We start from the raw sequence: 22,237 nt of genomic DNA, 5'->3' as shown, positions 1-22,237 counted from the left end.
GAACTATGGCAAGGCTACAAGTAGGGAATACCTACGGCAAAGAAAAACCAGAGCTAGACGATAAAGTAGTAAAACCAGATTTTATTCAGGACTATTGCAATAAGCGAAAAGAGACCTCAATATACAGTCAGGCTCATTCTAAAAACAGCATGAGAAGTTGAGACTCGGAGCCACGGAGCAGGTAGGAGTTGAAAGATGGAAAATTACCAAGAGGAAATGCCAGGGGTGAGGGTGATGCTGGCTGAACTGACCCAACAGGAGACCTGCTGAAGAAAGGCCAGGGTGACCAGACATCACCTGGGAAGGTGGAGGATGAGGACCCTGAGCAGATATTGGGAGTGGTCAGATAGGAACAAGGGGAGTCTCGCTGAATTGACTTAGTGGGGTTCTTGCTCAAATTGGATTTTACAAGAAAGTACACAGATGAGCCCAGAAGGTTCAGGAGCCTGACTCAAGTTTGCTCAAGCAAAGAAACTTTGTCACTACTCCCTTATTTTTCCCCTATGCTGAAATTAAACTAGGCAGACTCCAAATTATCTTTAAAAACATAGGTGTGTTTTTCAAAAATTCCAAAGAGCAATTGCAAAAGCACCTGTGGAGTGTGTCTGCTTTACCAGAAGTGCCCAAAATGTTACTCCAGCAAAAATGATTAGCAGGTGCTATGGATGCTACTGGTGTCCTGGCCAGGTCCCCTTTGCTTCCTTCCCCAGGTGCCATGGGGGTCACCTGGTGGGAGTCAGCACATGGGGCCGTGACCCCCTACACCCATGCTGCTCCAGCTCTGACCCCAGGCAGAGCGAGCTTCCCCTCTAATCTGAGGAGACCTCTTGCTTCCAGGCCTGTCCCAGATTTCTCTGCTGGCAGGGAGGCAGTGGGGGTGATGTCCATTCTGCCCCATCAGGGGAGATGATCAACTTCATGACTCTGCTTAAGCAGATCCCCTTGCTGGGCACGTACTTGGACTTGACCAAATTTCCTTGGCTGCAGCTCTTCTCAAGGCTCCTGTTTGGCCACGTGAAGCCTGTTTTGGGGTGGGCTGCAAAATAACCCATCGAACCAGTGGTCACGGGGGCTTGCAGGGCAGAGAGATCCTCTAAGTCCTTCCTTCCTTCCTTCCTTCCTTCCTTCCTTCCTTCCTTCCTTCCTTCCCTTTCTCTCTTTGTTTCTTCTTTCTTTCTTTTTGTTTTTATTTTGACAGAGTCTCGCTCTGTCACCCAGGCTGGAGTGCAGTGGCACGATCTCTGCTTAGTGCAATCTCCGCCTCCCAGGTTCACGCCATTCTCCTGCCTCAGCCTCCCGAGTAAGCTGGGACTACAGAGGCCTGCCACCACACCCAGCTAATTTTTTTGTATTTTTTAGTAGAGACAGGGTTTCACCGTGTTAGCCAGGATGGTCTCGATCTCCTGACCTTGTGATCTGCCCGCCTCGTTCTCCCAAAGTGCTGGGATTACAGACTGAGCTACCACACCTGGCCCCTCTAAGTCCTTTCTAAAGGGCTTTGGCAGAAAGCAGCTAGGCAATGGCTCAGCACTGAAAGCAAGTCTGCACACAGAGCAGGACTTGGACTGAAAGAAAAGGAAAAAGAATTCTCACCCAGGGCTGGGATCCAAGAGACACACACTGATACAGCTACTAAAAGGTTGTTAAACTCCTGAAGGGCCCCCATCTTGCTGTGTTATGGTCTGATTGTGTGTTGTTGAAGCCCTTACCCCCAGTTTGCTGGTGTTTGGAGATGAGCCTTTGGAAGGTAATTCGGGTTAGATGAGGTTAGGAGGGTGGGGCCCTCATGATGATATACTGATCTTATGAAAAGAGCAGGAGAGAGAGAGAGAGAACTCTTCCCCCGCATGACCAGGTGTAAGCACAGAGGAAAGGTCATGGGAGGACGTGTCAAAAAGGCAGCCATCTGCAAGCCAGGAAGAGGCCCTCCCCAGGAACTGAATTGATCTTAGACTTCCCAGCCTCCAGAACTGTGCAAAATAAGTGTCTGTTATTTAAGCCACCTATTTACATATTTATGGTATTTTGTATGTCAGTCTGAAAAGACTAAGACATGTTGGTGAATAGCTGCTGCACCCCCAACACCCAGGAGCCTCCCCTGGGGCCCCACAGACACCCTGCCATCCAGCACTAAGGGTTGAGGCCTGGCGCTGCAGGGGCCACTACTCAAGCTCTGCTCCACCCCTGCAGACAGCAGCCATTCAGGTGAGTGGGTTGTGCTGCACCAGTTGTTAAATATTCTGAGCAACTTGTGGTGGATTTAAAAACAGTCCCCAGATTCGTTGACACTCTTCTCATTGACAGATTGGGTCTGTGTCCCCTTTCCTTGAAGCTGGGGTGGCTTGTGATGTCTTCAACTGATAGGGCACTGGGGAAGTGATGCCATGTGACTCCTGACACTAACTCACAGAAGGCAATGTGGTGTCCTTCTTGTCCACTGGGAGACCGTGGAGCCCTACCACTTGCTACCCTGAGGCCACCATGCTGGAGAAGCCACATGTAGGAGTGCAGGGGACAGTCCCAGTTGAGCCTGGCCTTCCAGCCATCTCACCAGGGGCCCAACATGTGAGTGAAGAGGCATCCAGATGATTGCAACCCTCTACCCTAGAGTCACCCCAACCTTCAGGTCTTCCCAACTGAGACTGAGTCCCCTTACTGGTTGGGGCAGAGACAAGCACCTTGCTGTGCCCTTCAGAACTGCTGACCCACAGAATCTGTGAATATTATACACGAGGATTTTATGCCACTGGCTCTGGGGTGGTTCGAAAGGCGGCAGTTGTAACTGGGAGCCCACCCTGTATAGAAATGTGAGGAAACTGAGGCTCAGAGAGAGAGTAAGTGACTCAGTCACTGATATAGTTTGGATGTCCCCTCCAAATTTCATGTTGAAATGTGATCCCCAGTGTTGGAGGTGGGGCCTGGTGGGAGGTATTTAAGTCAGGGGGACGGATCCCTCATGGCCTGGTGCTGTCCTCACCATCTTGAGCTCTGACAGGATCTGGCTGTTTAAAAGTGTGTGGCACCTCCCCCCACCTCTCTTGCTCCCACTCTCGCTACGTGATGTTGGCTCCCCCTTCACCTTCCGCCATGACTGTAAGGTCCCTCCAGAGGCCTCCTCAGAAGCTGAGCAGATGCCGGCACCATGCTTCCTATATAGCCTGCAGGATTGTGAGCCAATTAAACCCCCTTTTTAAATAAATTACCCAGACTCAAATATTGCTTTATGGCAACCCAAGAATAGCCTAACACAGTCAAAGTCATGGAGCTGGCGCAGGGCAGAGCCAGAATCTGCCTCCCATCCAAGTGAATTCAGAGCCCACGCTATTCCCATCGCCCTGATCAGGCTGGTTCCTGGGCACACGCTTACCCCTCAGGGCCACTTGAGGGGAAGTTTGCAAACTAGAGCATGTTCAGGGGTGATGGCCCCAAACAGGCTCCAGGAGGGACCACTGAAGGGACTGGGGACACTGGGCTTTGACAGAAGTCAAACTCGCAGAATTTGTGGGCCTTCTTCAGATATCCAAAGTGTTGTTACTGGGAGGGAATAAGTGTTGTGGCCCTAGATGGCAGAGGTGTGGGCTGATGTGGTTGATTTTGGTTCAGGTAAAGCAAGAACTTTGCTGGTCACATCCATTGGAAAAAGATTGCGCTGTCAAAGGACGCAGTGAGTCCCATCTTTGGAGGCAGCCAAGTGCACCTGGAGTACTCAGCTGCACCCTGAGTACCGCCAGTACACCCTGAGTACCCAAGTGCACCCCAAGCACACCAAGGACCACCCCTGGGTGGATGCCAAGGGGGCAGTCAGGCCACAGGTTGGAACAGGACCAGCTGACTTTAAATCCCTCTCTAAGCCTGAGATATGAGGATGTAGCCTACACATCAGGAGGTGAATAGAATCTACCCTCATTTGCAAGGATTGTCCCCAGGGCGGTGGTGGGTGCAGCCCACCTGGTGTTCCCACTGGGAGATGCCCACAAGGTGCTCAGGCTTCGTGGCTCCCCAAAGCTCTGTTTCTGACAAATTAAATTGGTCCTACACTGGTCCCTGCTAAACATCCAAAGATACTTTGAGTTGAATACAAATCTTTATTATTTTGAAAACCACAGCAAAGGCACTTCAGAATCTCCAGGTACCCAGTCTCAGTTGCCGTTAAGTGGGGACAAGAGTGGTGCTGAGGGCATGGTCACACCCTTCTGTGCTGCATGCAGAGGGGTGCAAGGCCAGGGCAACTGACCTGGAGAGCCACCAGGGGAGCCCACGCCTCTTATAACACAGTGTCCTTGGGTCAGGAATTTGTAGTTTATTTTGTTATTAAGATGGTGAGAGAATTTTTCGTCCATTTAGAGCCTAACATTTTTAGATGAATGTTAATGGCATCTCGGTTGGGATGGATATGTGTTCGTTTCTCAGCTGCTGAAGGATGTGTGTTCTAAAACAAAAGGGCTCCCAGCCAGCTCTCCGGCTGCCTGATAGAGAAGCATATCAGTACGACGCTTGTTAAAAACCCATATTCCCTGGCCCCTCTTGTGGAGACCCTGTTTCAGTAGATGGGAATGGGGCTGGGGTCTGTATAACCTGTGCCCAGGAGACTCTGTGACCAGCTTGGGAAGCTCCTGCAGGGAGGAAGGAATGACCCACAAGTCCCCAAGCCATTCATGCCGAGGCATCTGTCTGGCTGGAGAAATGCTAAGGTTGGCATTGTGCTCACACTCGGAGATGACCTGGAGGAAGTTGGGAAGAGGATCCCAGGCCAGTTCCACCCTCTGGGTCAGAAACCCGGCTGGAAAGCACTGGAAATAGGGAAATAGAAGACTGAAAGGCTGGGACCTCCCCCCAACACCCGACCTGCATCCATGGCCGAGGTTGAGTGAGGAGTCCTGGAGACTCTGACTTCATGGTCTTTGCTCTTGTTCTTCTGTGCCTCAGGGGTCGCTGCCCACCAGGCTCAGCAGGGCGTTCTTGTAGTCGCCGCTGGTGTCTTCCTGCGGGCAGGAGGCGCATGAGCTTGAGAAGGGGTTTGTTTGTGCCTGGCTGGGCAATGGTGGCTGTGTTATTATGACTAAGAGTTGTGCCCCTGGCCTGCACCTGGCCCGGCCCTCCAGGGTTCCTAGCCGCAGGGGTTGTGCCGTCACCCCTCTTTCCTTGTTTTTAATTTCAGGCTATTCCTTTACATTTCCTTTTGATTCTCTTACCAACTACATGCAGGATTGATGTGGAAAGTGAATCAGAGACAGTTCCACTCCTAAACAAGGAAGGGGTCAGCTGTCCCAGGGTTCTTCTATTCAGGAGTCAGGGGTGCCCAGCCATTCATTTGCACAACACGATGCATCATTATTCAACACCTGCTGTGGCAGCTTGGGAATCAAGGCTGAGAGTGAGGCACCAGCACACACCTGGGGGGCAGGGCTGGGGGTGGAGGGAGCCTGGACCATTGTGCCCTGACGGTGTGGCCGAGGCAAGCCCCTTCACCTCTGTGGGACTCATCTATGAAATGAGATTGATGCTGTGCTGCTGTGCATCTTGCTGAGACGTGGTGAGGGCACAGCAGGAGGAAGGCGAGCTGGTCTGCCCTGCAGCTGGCTCACATCGGGTCCACAGTGTCTGTCTCCTGTTGAGACTGACCTTGTGGTCCTATGGCTGAGGAGCCCTGTTTCTTAGATACTGGTAGGTCCTGATGAGACTGGCTAGTCCGGGGTCTGCACACAGAGCTGGGAAATGGGCCAGGTCAGATCACCCAGATTCTTCTTCATGCAGTTGAGGACAGCGGGGTCAAGAGAGGGGAGTGGATTCATTCACAACGGCACGGTGAGTAAGGGGTAGACTGGGGCTAGACCCACTTTCCACACTCTGGACCAGTTTAGGTCTCATGGTTATTGTCTACTTTTCACCATTTAGTAAAATTTGACTGTTTTGAGCCTGAAATCTTGTTACCGGTTTCAAACTACAATTACATTTTTTTTAACCTTTTTCTTTCTAGACACAGTCTCTCTCTGTCACCCAGGCTGGAGTGCAGTGATGCAGTCCTAGCTCACTGCAGCCTTGGACTCCTGGGCTCAAGCGATCCTCCCGCCTTGGCCTCCCAAAGCACTGGGATTACAGGTGTGGGCCACCATGCCTGGTGATTTTTATTATTTTGAAGACAATTTTTGTAATAGTTTTTAGAAAGAAAAGCATTAATTTTGTTTACTTTTTCAAATACATGAGTTATACTTGGAGTGTTTATACATTTGCCTCTTAATTTCAATGCAGGAGTTTTTAACTCATATTAGTGTTGAAAACCATTTTTGCTTTAATGACATCTATGTCATTAAATGACGTCTACACTAAAAAGAAAATGTTTGATCAACGTATTCCTGATTCGATTTTCTTAAGTAACAACATTAGATAAAATTTGAAGAGCGTGGCTTCATGTATCTGTAGAAATCTCTCTGATGCCATTAAGTTACCATGTGTGGTTAAAAGGGTTAATGACAATCAGCTCAGACTGTCTGCAGGTGACAGCAGCAGTCCAGGCTGGTGTGTCCCTTGCCCTCCTGTCTCCCGACAAGATTGGCTGGGGAGTCTAAAGTGAAACCAAGAATAATTCCAATCCTCCCTTGCCCCTGCCCACCTGCTGCCCCATCTTGAAACATCTGGAAACAGAAATGTCTTTTCCACCTATTGTCAGCTATGTGTTTCTTGAAAAGTGCACTTAACAATGACATTTGCAGAAGAGCTAGAGACTTGACTTAGTAGCCAAAGAAGACTTGGGGATATATTTGTCCTAATGTGACTTCTGCTAATGAAATAATCAAGACCTCAATTTGCAGACACCCCCAGAAAAGCTGTTTCTCTCAATTATCGCAGTGTGATAATCACTCTGTGTTTTGAGGGCTCCAGAACTTTTGCTAATTGGAATCTGGTTAGATAGTCTATTGGTGCTCATCTGACTTATCTCCTTAGAAGTTGGCCACCAGGACTGCTTAAATCTGGATTTGAGTGGTGGGCCCAATTCCTACCGGACTAGTTCATCTCATTGACTATTCAGAGGTGGCTTCTTCTGCAAGGATTTGGTGTCTTTTCCAAGGAGCAACCATAACTCAAATGTGAAACCAACTTTCTGAGTGGGACACAGGGGAGCCTCTGTGCCCTGGTCTCTGCATCTCCCCTCTGCCCCCCATTCCCCTTGGGATCCAGCCACACTGACCTCTGCTGTTCCCTGCACACACCACATGGTCATGAATGCAAGCGCATGGTGCCCACTGGGAAGGGAGGGGCTCACGTAGTGTTGGCCACAGCCTCCAGGTCTCCCCGAATGTCTAGGTTTCAGGCTGGCCTCAGCGTTGGGAATGCCTGCTTACCATGATCATGCTGCTGAGGGTCTTGCCGTACATCTTCTTGAAGTGACACTTGATAAGATTTAAGTCAATCTCACTCCTTGAAACGGTGTTTCTTATCAGGGTCCCATCGCGCGTCCCTGCTCCCTGGGCAAGACAGTGGCCATCAACAATCCTGCCTCACCTTTCCTGTCCATCTGTGAGTGATGGACGGATCTGTGTGGTTGGGTTCTGGGGCTTTTAGAGGGAGGGAGATGTGGGAAGGAGCCTGTGCTTCAGCTAGGGAAGCATTAGGTGGGAAGCTTTGGTGGCTTAGGGTGTCCACTCCCTTAATCCCTTCTCACCCACTGCCCAGAACTCTTCCTTTATGATGCCAAGTGCTCCAAACTGCAGTATGTTTGCTTTGCCACATCAGATTCTAGGCACAAAGTACTCACTGCTCCAGGAACAAGACTTCCTACTAGAGCAATGGCAGCAGTCAGCTCAGCCAGGAATTTCACAGGCAGGGCCTTCCTGCTCACCTTCATCCCTGACCAGTCTCATGTCAGCTGGGGCCACATGGCCAAGGGAATTGCATGCCGTCTCTCATTTCCTGGGCAGAAGTGGCCACAGGGCTTGGGTTTCGGGTGTGGAACTAACTTCAGGGGATATCAGCAACCATCAATCAGAGAAAACGGGCAATGGTTTTAGTTTCAGGGAATTATTCACCTCTGGAGATGCAGCGTCCCTTTCCCAGACTCAATTTCACCTCTGAGAACTAAAACCTTTCTGATCCACAACAGGTTTGGGTAAGATAACTCCCCAGTGTGGAGGATCTTGGTGGCTTTGAGCTCCTTGGCTTTGCACTTGGTGCTATGTAGGGTGAGCATCAGGAAGCAGAAGACAGGACAGTTACCTTCATGGCATAGTAGAGTCTCTCTGCAAAGTAGCTGTGGAGGTTTCGGGTGCATTTCACTGGCAAACAAGAAAGCTGTGTTAATGTCTGGAGCTGGTAGGTGGCACTGCCTACAACTTTATGTCTTGCCTTAGGTCTTAAGGGTCAGTGTTGTGCAAGGCTTGGCATATTTCTTTGTGCCCTGCCTTTCCCAATGTGAGAGGCTTTGTGTCAGGTGGCGTGGGACAGGGAAGGTAGCCCGGGGCCCTGAGCACAGCTCCAAAGGCCCAAGCAGGCAGGCAGAAGGGTAAGATGTGAAATGCACCAGACTGTGGGGCTCGTCTGAAGACACCAGCTCAAGCCCATCCAAGGGCAGCTCAGACTCAGGACAGGCCCTGGGCTCTCAACCCAGAGACACCTCCACCGAAAATCCAGCCTCTCAGCTCCACAGAAGCACCATGGTATGGCGCTGCTGGCCTCAGAGTGCCCTCTCTCTCACTTATCAGCAGGAACCCTGCATTTTGAATTCCCATGTGACAAATGGAGTTTGGCCCCACAGGACTAAGGCACCTGGGGGCATCTGGTCCAGAGAGTGGGCCCATGCTTGCTCCCATGGGTACTGCTCAGAGACTTGGCATCTGGGTGGGGAAGGTTGGCATTTTCACCTAGGGCTGCAGAAGGAGCGTGGGCTTTGAGTGAGGTAGGCATGTGTTCACTTCCTGCCTTGATGGTGCAGTATGGCTTCATTACTCGACCTCCCTGACTCATCTGGGAAGTGAGACTGATGTGAGGCTTCAAGATGAAGTGAACAGGAAGGGCCAGCATGACGGAGCACTGCATCGCTTCACTATTGCCTGCTGGCAGACTTCATTCTTGGTGGGTTCAGGCCAGATCCAGGGGTGGATTTTGGAAGCTGAGATTGGAGCAGGGTTGTGATTAGATGCCCTGACATAGACTGGATTGTAATCACAGCATCCAAGGCCAGCTGGGGTGTCTCAGATGGCCCTGTCCACCCAGAGAGGCTAGGACACAGCAGGGAGCCTGCTGGCTGCTGGGCTTTGCATGGAGGCAGCCTGGTGTGGAGGTGAGAGCTGTAGGCCGGGAGTCCGGACCTGGGCTCTGTGTGTACGTGGGAGAAGAGATGTCCCTCTGCCCTGGGCCTCAGCTCTCTACTCTGCAGTGACTCCTCCCATTGTGATCTCAGCCCTGGAACCCGTGAGAGCTCTGGAGTGGGTCCTCCTGAGTGGCCCTGACTTCCTGCTGTGGGGAAGATCCCCAGTGTTTCTCAGCATCAGACCATCCGTCACTCAGTTTGGACTCAAGCCACACATCACTGTTTCTTCAACTGGCAATGAAGGCAGGGGCCAGGCCCCTGGTTCATGTCCAGAAAGATGACTTTGTGCTGGCCAGGGCTTCACAACCACAGCCAGAGTGCTCCCTGCATGGCTGTCATGAGTACACACAGTGTTGGGGCTGGCATAATCACTGGCGTATGCATCTGTGTGTGCACACACACACACACTGTCTCACACACTCACATCCCACCCACACAGTCATGCACACACACCCTCAGGCACACTCTCATGCACACACTCATGCAAACACATTCTCATGCACACACAACCTCATGCACACACACCCTCATGCACACACACTCCCATGCACACACACACTCATGCAGACACACACTCATGCACACACACACTCATGCACACACACCCTCATGCACACACACTCTCATGCACACACACTCTCATGCACACACACACTCATGCAGACACACCCACACAGCACTGGGCACCACGTGGGCAGCACAGAGAGCAATCCTTGGCAGCACACACTGGGACTCTAGAGGTGGAGCAGTCCCTGGGTGAAGAGGACAGGCAGAGTGTGAGTTGAGGGGACATCCCGTGAAGGTGACACAGGGATTCTTTCTCTTGCGGTTGCATCCCTAGGCCCTTTGTTCTTTGGTGCTGCCCCACGGTGAGCCCTGTGGCCTGAAAAATGTGCAAGTCTGAGCTCTTACCCACAGTGAGCATGGCCTCCTCCAGCGAGCCGTGGGTCTCACTCTTGATGCTGTCCTCAATGCTCTTGTTGGCAATCTTCTCATACTCTTCAAACACTGTGGAGAGGGCTCTGCTCAGGGGATGGTCAGACCTCGTGGTGCCCCTCAGTGTCTCGGATCAGAGATTACACATCAATTTGCCGCCCTGACCTCCCACTTGGTGGCCGGGGAAAAAGTCCTGGGCTCCCTGGCTCTCTCCCTAACTCTAGACTTGACAAGGCAGAAGCACGAGGGAGAGGCTCACGGCCAGGACACCCTCTGTGGCCCCGGCCCCAGCCCCTCCCTCCCTGGTACCTCTCAGCAGGTGAGTGGCACTGCGCGTGCACAGGATGGTGATGAATTTCATCTCATCAGTCCCACGAATCTTCTCGCCTGCTGCATACAGATCCTAGCATTGGGACACCCACAATAAGCTGATGAGGCAGACCAGGGAGGTGAGGGACTGAGCCCCAGAGTCCCAGAGCTGTGGCCACGGCCCGGCCCTGTCCACTCTGCCAGGCCAGCATGCTCCCCTGCGTGGACATCTCTGACAGAAGCTCCCCTTTCTCTAGCAGCTCTGGCTTAGAATCTTTTCTCTATCCTGGGCCACAAGCTGCTCTAGGAACTCCCTGGTCCCCAGACTTCCCTCTGCCAGCAGGCAGACCTACAGAGACCCCGACACATGTGTCCAGCACTGGGGCCTAGCACCCCCAGGTTCATGGGCTGTTCCTGCCAGGACAGAGCTTTAGTGCTCCCCCACCCCCAAGTCACACTCCTTCCTCCTGAGTCCCCCAACACCCTCACTCTCCTCCCCAGACACCACAGGACAAAGGCCTATAGGGAGCTGAGCTGGGTGGGTCCCAGCCTAGTGTCAGAGAAAGCCCCCGTGGGCAGAGGAGCTGGAGTCCAGATGGCACGGGGTGGGGCCACATGGCCAGCTGGGCACAGCCTCACCTGTGCGTCTTGGAGGGCCAGTCCCGGGTCCACAAAGCTGCTCACATCATCCCTGCTGCCCTAGGAACAGAGGAGGTGGCTCTGTAAGGCAGGCCAGCTGACCAGAGCATTAAGGGCAGAGGGGGGATCCTGGGCTTGGAGGGTAGGCATGGCTCTGCTGCTCTTTGGCTGTGGAAACTTCGACAAGCCAGTTATTCTCTTCAGCCCTTGGTTTCCTCATTTGTGCAATGGTGGTGGTAAGGACTGTCTCATAAGGCTTGAGGGATTCAGTGAGCTAAGGTAAGCAAAGTGCCTGGCATGAGGCCTGCACGAAGGACCTGCTCTCCTCCCACTTCCAGGATGCTCTCACATGGCTGAGTAAGGACAGGTGTGGGGGCTCTGCAGTCGGGACCCTCTAACCATGCTGAGACACACCCAGTGAGCCCTGGCTGCCGGGCTATCCCATGCCCCTGCCCTGACTCTTGTGGCTCTATTCAAGGGCTGCTCCCTGGGGTGGAGCTGTTGAGACTTCCAAACCAAGGCACTCCCAAGAGCCTGGGCTGTGATACCTGCAGGAGGCACACCAGGATCCTCTCCAGGTAGCCACTTGTGTCTGCTTGGATGTCCTCCTCCAGGCTGGACCCGTAGTCTGCAGGGAAACAGGACCATGAGGCACAGGCAGAAGCCCACAGCCTACCCAGGGCCTGCTTTCTTCCCTCCAGCCCTGTTCCCCATACTTCTCCTTGCGAAAGCCTTCTAGGAAAGAAAGTCCTTGGCACAGGGCATGGATGCAATGCCCGGGTGTCCAAGTGGCTGTCACCTGGGTGGTGGTTCACAACTAGAAGCGACATGCATACCCAACCAAGCTCAGAGCACAAGATGGACCAGGTCAGAGAGCCAGGCTAGGGGCTGCCAACCAAGCTCCATTTCATCTCAAGGCTTGGCAAAGCCAAAGCCTCCAGGAAAACTCCCCACTGGGTACACGATGTGGAGGACTGACTGGCCTCTGCTAGCCTGGGGTCCACACCCCCTACTACCACGGTCCTCAAGGGCAGAGATTTTAGTTGATCGCGTGCCTCTCTGCCCTGTAAGAGGAGCTGGTGAGCTTGCAGATCAAGTCTGACTCATGTTCAGTGTCACCATCAGGCACAGATCCTGGCATACAGTAGGTGCTCAGCACCTGTGGGTAAAAAAGTCCCCAAAGGGTCCTTTCTAGTGTGGCCCAGGTTAATTCTTGATCCTTGTTCCCTGCCAGGCTGCCAAAGCTTGTGGCCACCCCCAGCCCCTCCATCTGTGCCACCCCTTACCTTCTTCATACGCCTTCATTATCTCCCGCAGCTGGTTCTTGGTCCGAGAGGCCAGGATCTCAATGATGACGCCCTCCTTGGTTCCTAAGCCCTGTGGACAGAAACCTCTGCCCGCTGGAGTGCTGTGCCATGACCTTCTGCTCTGTCCACACCTTTTCTCAAGATGCCTGAGCCTCAGGGAGGACCTCACTGCTCTGCCCACTTGGAGTGGGAGGATGTGATGAGAAAATCACATGCTTGTCTTCAGTGATGGACATTGAGGGCAAGTGCTGTGATGGGGAAGCCCTGTCTCAGCTCTCCCTCCTTAGCTGGGTGGTCTCAGACAGGCTGCTCCATGTCCCGGAGCCTAAGCATCCCGATCCATAAACAGGAAAAAGAAGCCTCCCCTGCCCCAAAGGTAGATTAGGGAGCATGGGTGTAAAATGCCTGGCAGTGCCCACGCAGCAAGTGTCTTTTCAAACAAAATGACTATAGTTACTGGGTCTCCATCCTTATTAATCTGCAAAAGCAAAGAGTAGTGAGAGGTAAAGGGAAACCCAGGGGGCTGTGCCTGAGACTGTAGAGGTGGGTTTCCAATACCACTGTACACCTGAGCTCGTGAGGTTCTGAGAAGTACTGATTTTGGCTTCATCACGGCCATTCAACATGTCAATTAGGGACCAGTGACTCCAGGTGTTGGGTGCAGTCTGAGCAGCAGGCCGCCTGCTCACTGGGCCCAGCTATGGCCCATGTGGCCATTCCAAACAGTGGCTCAAGGGGAGCTCTGGGCTGCCGGTGCCCGGTCCCCGCATTGCCCCTACCCAGTCATGTGAGCACCCCTGCCACTGCCCTGCCCCGTCTGCCTAGTTACCTTCATGGAGTCATGCAGCTCCTTGGCTTCATATCTGTATGGTGGGTACATAAGGGCCACAATGAGCCTCTCGAACTTGCCACTCAGCTCTGACTTCAAGGTCTCAGTGAGGTCCTAATGCAGGAACAGGGAAAGGTGTATTTGTCATAAGCCAGGCCCACCTGAGTGCAGGCAGCGGAGTGGTGGCTGGGCCCAGGGACTTGGGCTGGATTCCGCGTGGGCCCTGCCACGTGCTGGCTGGGTTTCTTGGGCCAGCTCCTTAGCTTCTCTGAGCATCAGTATCTTTACCAGTTGCACGGAGATGAACATACTCCTGCTTCATCCCATTGCTTAGGGTGTTGATAGAGAGATGTGTGTGACTCAACTCAGCATTCAGTGCAGTGCTGGGCACATTATAAACTCTCAGTAAAATGAAATTGGCGTTGCTAGCTAGACTGCAAGCTCTGAGTGTGGCATCACCATAAAATACCTGTGCCTCCTTCGTAGGGCACATGTTGCTACAAGGAGCCACCAGGCTACATCAGCTGATCTACAGAGCAGCAGAGAGATCAACGGCTTTGTCAGACCTGGATTTTAATCCCCACCTTGTTGAGTACAGGCTCTGGGACCTTGGGCAACTTACAACCTCTCTGAGCGCCAGTTTCCCCAAATGTTTGAATACAAAGAATAATGTACAGCTGTGAGGACTAAGAGAGGGAAACTGTAAAAATGCACACTGGGTTCTCCAAGAGAATATTTGAGCTGATCTTCCTTCGTTAAATCTCCAAACCAATGATTTGAGTCACCAGAGGCTTCAGGCAACCATGGCTATGCGCATATTTAATCCTGTGTTTACTATGTACCCCCAAATTTCAGGCTTTGTCCTACGGGTGGAGGGCAGGTGGGAGGAGAAACAAAGGGTCTGGCATGCTTGCTCCAGGCTCTTATAATTCCCAGGTGGCAGAAGGGATGAGGTGTGGGTGTAAGCAGCTCGACTGAGGAAAGCGTGCCCACGCCCCAGAACAGAGTGAAGCCAGACCTGCATGCCTGGGGCATGGGAAAGAGAAGGTGGTCTGGGCTTGGGGGCAGGGCGAGATAGCCTGGGGGCAGGGAGACAGACCTCCAGTGGGGCCTGTTGGGTGCATGAGAAGGAATGCTGTGAGAGAGGAGGCAGGAAAGGAAGCAGGGAAGGCCAGCCCCCGGCCTGGGCTCTGACACCTAAAAGTAGGTCTGCCAGATAAAACACAGGGCTGCCAGTTACATTTGAATTTCAATAAAGAACAATTGTTTTCGTGCAAACAGGTTCCATGTGCCCATGCTGTCAGTGGGCTGGCTCTAGGGGAAAGTCGTCCAGAATGGAGCTGCCTCCCAGGCTGTACCCCCAACTCCAAGGCTCACCTATCCCCACCCCCACCAGCCTTCCCCTTGCCTTGCCGAACTGAGCCTTGAAGGACTTGGCAATCTGCTGCCGCTGCGCGTTGCTTCTCTTGGTGAGCACATCGATGATAGCCTGCTCGTTGGTCCCTGCAGGGATACAGCACGAGTGACCCTGCTGCCCCCAGGGTGACACACTGGTGAGGGCAGAGGCAGCTGCTTGGTGGCTGAGCAGTTGGGACCTGACACCTGGATAGTTCCAAACCCCCGGACCACTTTCGTGGTGTAAACAAGACCCTTAGGAAATCTGCCTCCCCATTTCCCACCCCACACCCCCACAATGTTGGGGCGTGCCCAAGGCCAGCCTCACAAGATGGAATCTGAGGTCTGGGTGGCTCTGGACATCAGCCCGGGCCTTTGGAGCTTGGCCGAGTGAGATCTCCAGCCCTGCCCTCCTTTGTATTGGTCGCAGTAGGGGAAGGTCAAGACTAAGAGTTCAACCCCTGGATCCGAGGCCTGGCCCAGCAACTGCGTGGCATTGGGCAGCCAGCCTCATTTCCCTGGGCCTCCGTTTTCTCATTTGGGAAGTGGAGATAACTTTCTGCTTCACAGAAAGCAGAGGGCATGAGAACGTTTTCTGGGCTCGTCAGGAGTGGCAGTTCTCGTTAATGCCCCTGATCCTCAGGCAGAGCCGGCTAAGGGGTCAGTCCCACCTGGGGTGAGGTCAGGGTGCATGCTCTGCTCTCAGGTCAGGAGGGCTTTCTGGGCAAGCTGTTTAAATCTGGCCTCAGGCCAGCCCTCGCCCACTCACGGTAGTGCTGAGGACAGCACTGGGCAAGTGCAGGAGATGGAAAGGGAGCTGGCCCCGTGGCCATCGACATGGGGCAAGGGGGCCTTGAGCCAGCCCCACAAACTCCCCACACCTCACAGCCCCAGCAGCTCTGTGCCTGGCATCATACAGCACCACCCCTTCACACTTCATGTGACACACGAGGCCAAGAATTCTTGGGGCCACTTTACAAGTGAGAAAGCTGAGACTGATGGGAAGTCACTCACAGGGACACACAGCTGACCTCCCCACTCCCATTACCCAGGGAAACGCAGCACCCTCCTGTCCAGTCTTGCAGGGTGGGTGCTGACCTCACTGCAGAAACAGAGGGCTGTGTGATTCTCTGGGTAGGGGAGTCAGTTTCAGAGTATCATGGGACACCCCAGCTCCCCAGATGTCCCCTGGCACCCACTTTCCAGGGCTGTGAGCAGAGGGGTCTTGGCAGAGGTGGCAAGGCTGCCAACACCCACTCACCGATCCCCTTCATGGCTTTGTAGAGGGTCTCTGCATCAGGGTCTGGGTTGAAGTGGGAGCTGCTCTTCACTGTGACACCCTCCTGTTCAATCTGCAAGAGAACCAGGCCTGCTCAAAGCGGGCAGGGACAGGGAGGGCAGAGCAGGCTCCCAGCCCATCTTGTAGCCCGCCCTGACAGGGTGAGCCCCTTCCCTGGGCATGGCGATCTGCTCAGCCCTTGCAGGCCAGTGCTCCGCCCTTCAGCCCCTTGGCCAACAGGGTGGAGTAGCCAGAGCCAGAGCTTGTGGGGAGAAGCCACGAAACCTTTCCTGTCCCTGTCTGTGCCATCTGACGGCAGACAGCAGCTCCAGCCACACCCAGCTCCTTCCAGCATCACCCACCAGCAGCAGGATGGGACAAACTCACCCAAAGTTAGGAGGGGCAAGAACACTTAAGCAAAGGCTTCCTGGAGCTGCATGCACCGCCTTCAGAGCGTGCAGATGAGGTTGGAAGGCTGGGCATGGTTCCGCCTTTCTGAGGAATGGTTTGAGCTCAGTCTGCCCTCTTCCTGGGGAGTTGGGACTTACAGGAACTTAGAGGGCAGGGGCCCATCTGAGCATCCTGATAGTTCAGGGTGTTTGCAAGTCCACAGGCCCATGGTGCTCAGAGCGTCAGGTTTAGAAAAACCCGCACAATGCTCTGCAGACTGTGAAATAAACCAGATAACCAAGTGCCTGAGCCCTTGACTTCCAAGCCTCCAGTTCAGGGCTTGCCTGAGGGCTCTTTAAACTTGTGCCCTGCAGAATTTCTCAGATGATTAACACAGACATAAGTATGTATTGGGTGGAGGAATGGTAGAGAGTGGAGGGATATTGGAGATAGGTATTGAATTAGAGGGAGACTCAGAGATCCTCCAGGATGAAAGAGTTTAGTCCCATGCAGTCTTGTCTTCCATTTACCTGTTCACTTATTCCTTCCATCACCTCCATCATCTGCCCATCTACTTTCCCACCTACCCACTTATCCATGTGACTTCCACATCCATCCATCCATCCACCCACCCATCCATCTATGCACCTGCCCATCCATCCATCCATCCATCCAAGCCCTGGGTTACATTCTGAAAATACAGAGATTCCCATGGATGGTATATCTCTAAGTATCTTTCCTTTGAGTAAGAGGTAAGGCATCTTTCTGAACCCTTTGCTTTAATTTCAAATGTCTGGTGACAGATCTTCCTGAGTCATTTCTTAACACCATGTTTCACAGCAGAAATTGTTAGAAATAATTCCTATGGAAATTCCATCCAGAGAGAGCCAGTGTGGTCCCAGATATTGCTCATCGGTGTACACACACATGATAGCCCTTGCTTGTGGAGTAACGCTCTGCTATTACTCTTGTTAGCACTTTGAGCCCCTTGTGTGTGCCAGACCTGGGCCAGGTGCTTTAGATGCAATGCTTATGTCATGGCTTCCTCAACAGTTGTGCTAGGTAAGTACTGATGCCTCACTTTACAGAAAGGGAGCTGGACTCCCTTACACAGCTAGTAAGCGATGCTGCTGGGACTCCCCATCCTGACTCAGAAGCTGAGCCCTATCTACCTCCCCTGCCCTACTGATGACTCAACCTTTCCCAGGCAATGAGTGTTCTTGGAACGTTCCACTGAAGGAAGCTTCACCCACAGGAATGCAGGTCGTCTGGGAATGTGGGAGGCATCTCAGCTCTCAGTGCCTGCCGGCTTCCCTCTGCCCCAGCACTCGGGGGCTATGGGGCACCAGCGAGTGGCCAGGCTGTGTAACCGCATCCCTGAGGAGCATGCAGTCCCGCAGGGGTGCGGTAGGGCTCAGGTGCAGCATTTGTAAGCAGCTCCCGGGCTGGTTCTGATTTTGCTGCATTGAGAAGCCTCTGTCTCACTTCCCACTCTAAGGTTTTAGAAAATAAGTGTTCTGGGAATCGGAGCCCTGGCTATCAGTGTGGAGTCCTGGAGCTCCAGACCTCCTGCTGAGAAGGAAGGGTCAGCCTCAGGCTCCTGCAGGGTCTTGCCCAGGGCTGTGCTAGTCCAGACAGGCACATTTTCACTGAAAAGGTGACTCAGACCAGCCTGTGACCACATCTATTAATATAACTTGTTCTGTGACAGGCACAGGGGAGCTGCCACGCCTTGGCCTTTCCCTGCTATGCGGCTGCCCAGAGGCCTGGGAGATGGGTTTGTCTCTATGAGAGACACAGAGGAAAAGGCAACACCAAAAAGAGAGGTGCAGATGGGCCCTGCCTGCAGACAGATCTCTCTCCAGTGGCTCCCTCATCCCCTCCCAGCCCGTTCCTGGCCCAGCTTTGTGCCCAGAGAACACTGGGTCGTCTCTAGCAGCTCAGCTGTTGCAGGTGGGGTCCACCTGTGAACTTGCTGCCCTGAGCCAGCGCTCACATGGGGCATGGACGACCAGGGTATAGTTTTGGCCCTGGAGTCAGGCTGTTCAGATTCTCACCTAGACTCTGACACTTACTAGTGAGTTCAGGCACCTGCCTAGCCTACTTGTGCCTCAGTTTCCTCATCTGTGGATAAGGATACTGGTGTCTACTTCGTAGACTTCTTGTGAAGTTCACGGGAGATATTGAATGTGAGGTGCTTAGAGGAGGGTCCCGCCACACAATAGGGACTCAGTGAGTGTCACAGTGATCCTGTTAATTTGGCAGGTCCCTACATGGAGAGCCCTTTGTCCTGCTGCACTGGGTGCAAGGCCCAGTGTCAGACTGTCTTGGCCAGCAACTGACTTTGGAAACCACCCAGCACTGGGCTCTCCCTGCCATGTCCACCTCCTCAAAGGCAGGTTCCCAGCAGCCTGGTTGAAGCTGGAGGCCGCCATGGCCCCTTGTCCTGGAAGATGGCTGCTTCCCTGGGGGCCAGGACAGCTGCCCCACCTCACCCTGGCTTCCTCTGTGTCCCACCTGTCCAGAACCTAGCATGTCTGACCCTGAGGACCCTTGCCTGGGTTGCGACATCTATGATCCAGAGATTCTCTGAAGCTGGACAAGCCTGGGTATCCCACAAAAGCTCACAGAGAGCCTGGGGCTGGGCAGAGAGACCCAACTGCTCTCTGACTGGAGCCTGCTGGCCATTGGACCCCAGCAAGTCACTCAGTGTCTCTGAGCCTTCATTTCCTCATCTGCAAAACAGAGAGTGCAGCCCTGACATCCTGAGGCTGCCTGGGAGGAAAGGAAAAGGACGTGCGGAGACGGCAGCCAGGAGATGTCACCTCTGTCCCCTTCTGGATATTCAACTCCTTAGCACAACGATGGCCTCAGGCTCAAGCATAGATGGAAAGCTCCCGAGCACGCATCAGTTTTGCTGGGGATGGGCTGCCCTGAGCCCCGGGTTCCTCCAGGCTCTAGCAGGCCAGGTCCTCCTGCTTCCCCTCTTCCCTCTCCAGTCTTGACAAATGAACATCATTGATCCCTGAGGTGAAAGCATTGATGGGTCCCCAACAGCAGGTTCAGGTTACTCTCCCGCTCAAAGCCCTTCAGTGCCTTCCCACTGCTCTTAAGGTAAAGCCTGAACTCCTCAGCCTGCCAGGCAAGGCCTTTCAGGACCTGGCCCTGCCTGCTTCCCCAGGTCCATCTCCTCTGGAACCAGGACCCTCAAGCTGTGCTGAGCAGCTTCCCTCAAAGCCAAGCTCCCCACCGTCTGACCCTCTGCACACAGTTCCCTCTGCCAGGAGCAGTATGCCTGATTCTCCCCAAATGCACACGTGTGTGCACCCCATACACATTTACACACAAGGCTCAACCATGATACCCTCTCCTTTGAGTGGCCCCACCCCTGCAAGGGTCCCTGCCCTGGACTCCTCTCAAACCTCAGCTTTCCCCTTACATTTCTAGATTTCTTCATCAGCCTGTCTCCCGGCCCAGGTCCCATCCCTGCCGTGGGCACTCTAGGCCTGGGACTGTTTCTTCTCGGCTCCTCCCCACCCTCCATGCTTGGCCAAGGAGGCAGCCAAATGTAGACTGAGCCACTCCCAGCCAAGGGTGACTTTACCTTTCTCAGGACTCCCTGGTGACCAGCACCCAACACCATGCAGGAACCCAAATCTCCTGCCAGCTCCCACTTACCCAGGCTTTCCACCAGGCCATCTCGTTCACCTCGGGGGCACCTTTCCCAGGGAGATGAAGAGACACAGGTTGGCCTCCGCTGGGACTCCACACATCTGGCTCCTGCAGCTGAGGAGTGAGCAGGCCACTCACTTGGGCGTGGGGGTGCAAGCCCGCCCTGGGCTGCACCCAGCGCCACACCTGCCTGCCGCCCCCTCGCCCCCGGGCTCTGCCTGGCTTTGGGCATCTCCTATGGCTCCCAGGCCCCACCCAGACACTGCCCAGGCCTGCTCTGGGGAATTACACAACTCACTGTCAGATATTTGGGCTGTGGCTGTTACGCATACTGGAAATTCTTAGCTCCAGCCTGCGAAAGCCCCACTCAGTAAACACAGCTCCATGTTGATCAGGCTGGTCTCAAACTCCCGACCTCAGGTGATCTGCCCACCTTGGCCTACCAAAGTGCTGGGATTACAGGCGTGAGCCACCGCACCCAGCCCATTTTCATCATTCCTAATAGCCATGGAGTATGCCATTTAATTAATTGCATATGCAATATTATTTTTTTTCCCCGGGGGCAAGGGGCTCATATTCACCACAGATGGGAGGCCAGATGGTGAGAAGGTGGCAGGCGGCACAGCCACCTTATACAGCATGCCATACTGGTCCACTGTCAGACCCATGATGGCCTCAGCTCCATCACCCCCCAGGCTGACTCTGGCTCCTGCCTGGCTCTGCCTGGCCACCACAACCCCTCGGGATCATTCAGAGGCATCACTGGAGGGTGTGTGGTTAGTGGAGCAGCTGGTAGTTCTCCCCATATCCTCGCTGGTCGTGGGGAGGTCTCGTTTCTTTGGTGGAAGGCACTCCTGGCTCCTCTCATGAACAGGTTTCATATTGCTTTGTGGTGTTTCTGGAGCCTGGAAGGAGTCGGCTTGCTCTCTGGGGCATCAGGAGGGGCTTCCCTGTACCCCTCTCTGCTTCTGGCTGGGGGGCCCACATCTGAGCTTCCAGTGGTGCTTCTGAGCAGCTGCAGTAAGTGTCCTCGCAGCTGGCTCGGGAGCTCACAGCGCTTCCCGGGATCCACCCGCTTGTCCTGGAGCCGCCGCAACCCTGGCCGCCGCCATCCCCAGCCCCGGAGCCGCCCCATACCCCTGTATATGCAATATTTGTTAACCAGTCCCTTTTGGTGCCCATCTAGGTACAGGTCTCATTTTTCGAGCTAAAGTATCTATAATACACTGGAAGTAATAGATGTCACCTCCATGTCGTATGCCAAACCTAATAAGCAGAGCAAAACTTTTCATCGAAGTGATTTGGTTAACGTTTTAGGATGTTTCTAATCTCTCAGTAATACAAATATGCTACAATAGATCTGTGTGTTTATCCTTTGGGCACCCGTGTGTGCCTGTGCACACCTGGAGAATAAAGTCCTGTGAGAGAAACTGCTATCCAAAGAGGATGTTTCAGTCTATACTGCAACATCAGTCCCATATCCAACAACCTAAAAATAAAATGACAGTTTGAAAATACAAAACCCACACTTCTCCTCCGCACACTCACTACCCTTACCAACAATGTGCTTGTGCTTCTGAGCTTGCGTTTGGATCAGGAGAATTTGAAAGTCATCAGGAACCAAACCAGGATATAAGGTTCAGCTGTAGCTGGAAAGTGGCAAACATTCTAAAGCTAAGACATTGGCTATACCTGGGCTGTTCACAAACTGTGAGGCCAATTCTAGATGAGATCCAGAAGTATGGTGAGCAACTCACTTATTTTTTAAGCAAAACACCTTTTCTTCCCATTTCTGCTAAGAACAAATAGCTTCCAGCAAGAGAAATAGGGGATGCAATATTTTTACAAATTACTTCTCTTTTTTTTAATTAAAAAAATTTTAAGTTAAATGCTACTTAAAGATATGTTTAACTTCTATGATACTGACTTGCTCATGAGAAGAGAGAGACAGGGCCAAGCATTCTTGCCCACTACTACCCACTATCAACATTTAGGCCTGACATCAGTCGCTAAATATTCTGGGCTGGGCACGGTGGCTCACACCTGTAATCCCAGCACTTTGGGAGGCCAAGACAGGTGGATCATGAGGTCAGGAGATCGAGACTATCCTGGCTAACATGGTGAAAGCCCATATCTACTAAAAATACAAAAAATTAGCTGGGAGTGGTGGCAGGCAC

The 22,237-nt window shown here is 53.2% G+C and overlaps 1 protein-coding gene across 5 annotated transcripts; it reads right to left on the bottom strand.

Annotated features, from left to right (window-relative positions):
- Positions 1-4,065: 4,065 nt before the first annotated feature.
- LOC129481041 (annexin A8-like) lies at positions 4,066-20,306 on the bottom strand. Of its 5 annotated transcripts, none has more exons than XM_055275842.2 (12): positions 20,067-20,306; positions 15,981-16,071; positions 14,733-14,827; positions 13,325-13,438; positions 12,475-12,565; positions 11,737-11,816; positions 11,189-11,248; positions 10,550-10,643; positions 10,217-10,312; positions 8,212-8,270; positions 7,341-7,463; positions 4,066-4,982 (listed from the first exon to the last, which is right to left on the bottom strand). In XM_055275842.2, the coding sequence occupies exons 1-12, from the start codon at positions 20,085-20,087 to the stop codon at positions 4,923-4,925; spliced, it is 984 nt and encodes a 327-aa protein (XP_055131817.1). In that variant the 5' UTR covers positions 20,088-20,306; the 3' UTR covers positions 4,066-4,922. The 5 variants fall into 5 exon arrangements, with proteins under 5 accessions (XP_055131817.1, XP_055131816.1, XP_055131820.1 ...); XM_055275841.2 differs by having other exon boundaries at positions 14,733-14,926; positions 20,067-20,276; XM_055275845.2 differs by lacking the exons at positions 11,737-11,816; positions 12,475-12,565 and having other exon boundaries at positions 20,067-20,271.
- Positions 20,307-22,237: the final 1,931 nt, after the last annotated feature.

This window comes from Symphalangus syndactylus, chromosome 4 (assembly GCF_028878055.3).
Source record: "Symphalangus syndactylus isolate Jambi chromosome 4, NHGRI_mSymSyn1-v2.1_pri, whole genome shotgun sequence".
Classification (NCBI taxonomy): Eukaryota; Metazoa; Chordata; class Mammalia; order Primates; family Hylobatidae; genus Symphalangus; species Symphalangus syndactylus.
This window is presented reverse-complemented; position numbering and strand designations above follow the sequence as displayed.

Excerpts from the sequence above, each read along its gene's own strand:
- LOC129481041 (XM_055275841.2), bottom strand. The coding sequence starts at position 20,087 with ATGGCCTGGTGGAAAGCCTGG. Across the intron at positions 11,249-11,736 it reads TCCTGGTGTGCCTCCTGCAG|GGCAGCAGGGATGATGTGAG; the intron begins GTATCACAGCCC and ends CTCTGTTCCTAG. Across the intron at positions 10,313-10,549 it reads TGCCACTCACCTGCTGAGAG|TGTTTGAAGAGTATGAGAAG; the intron begins GTACCAGGGAGG and ends CCCTCTCCACAG.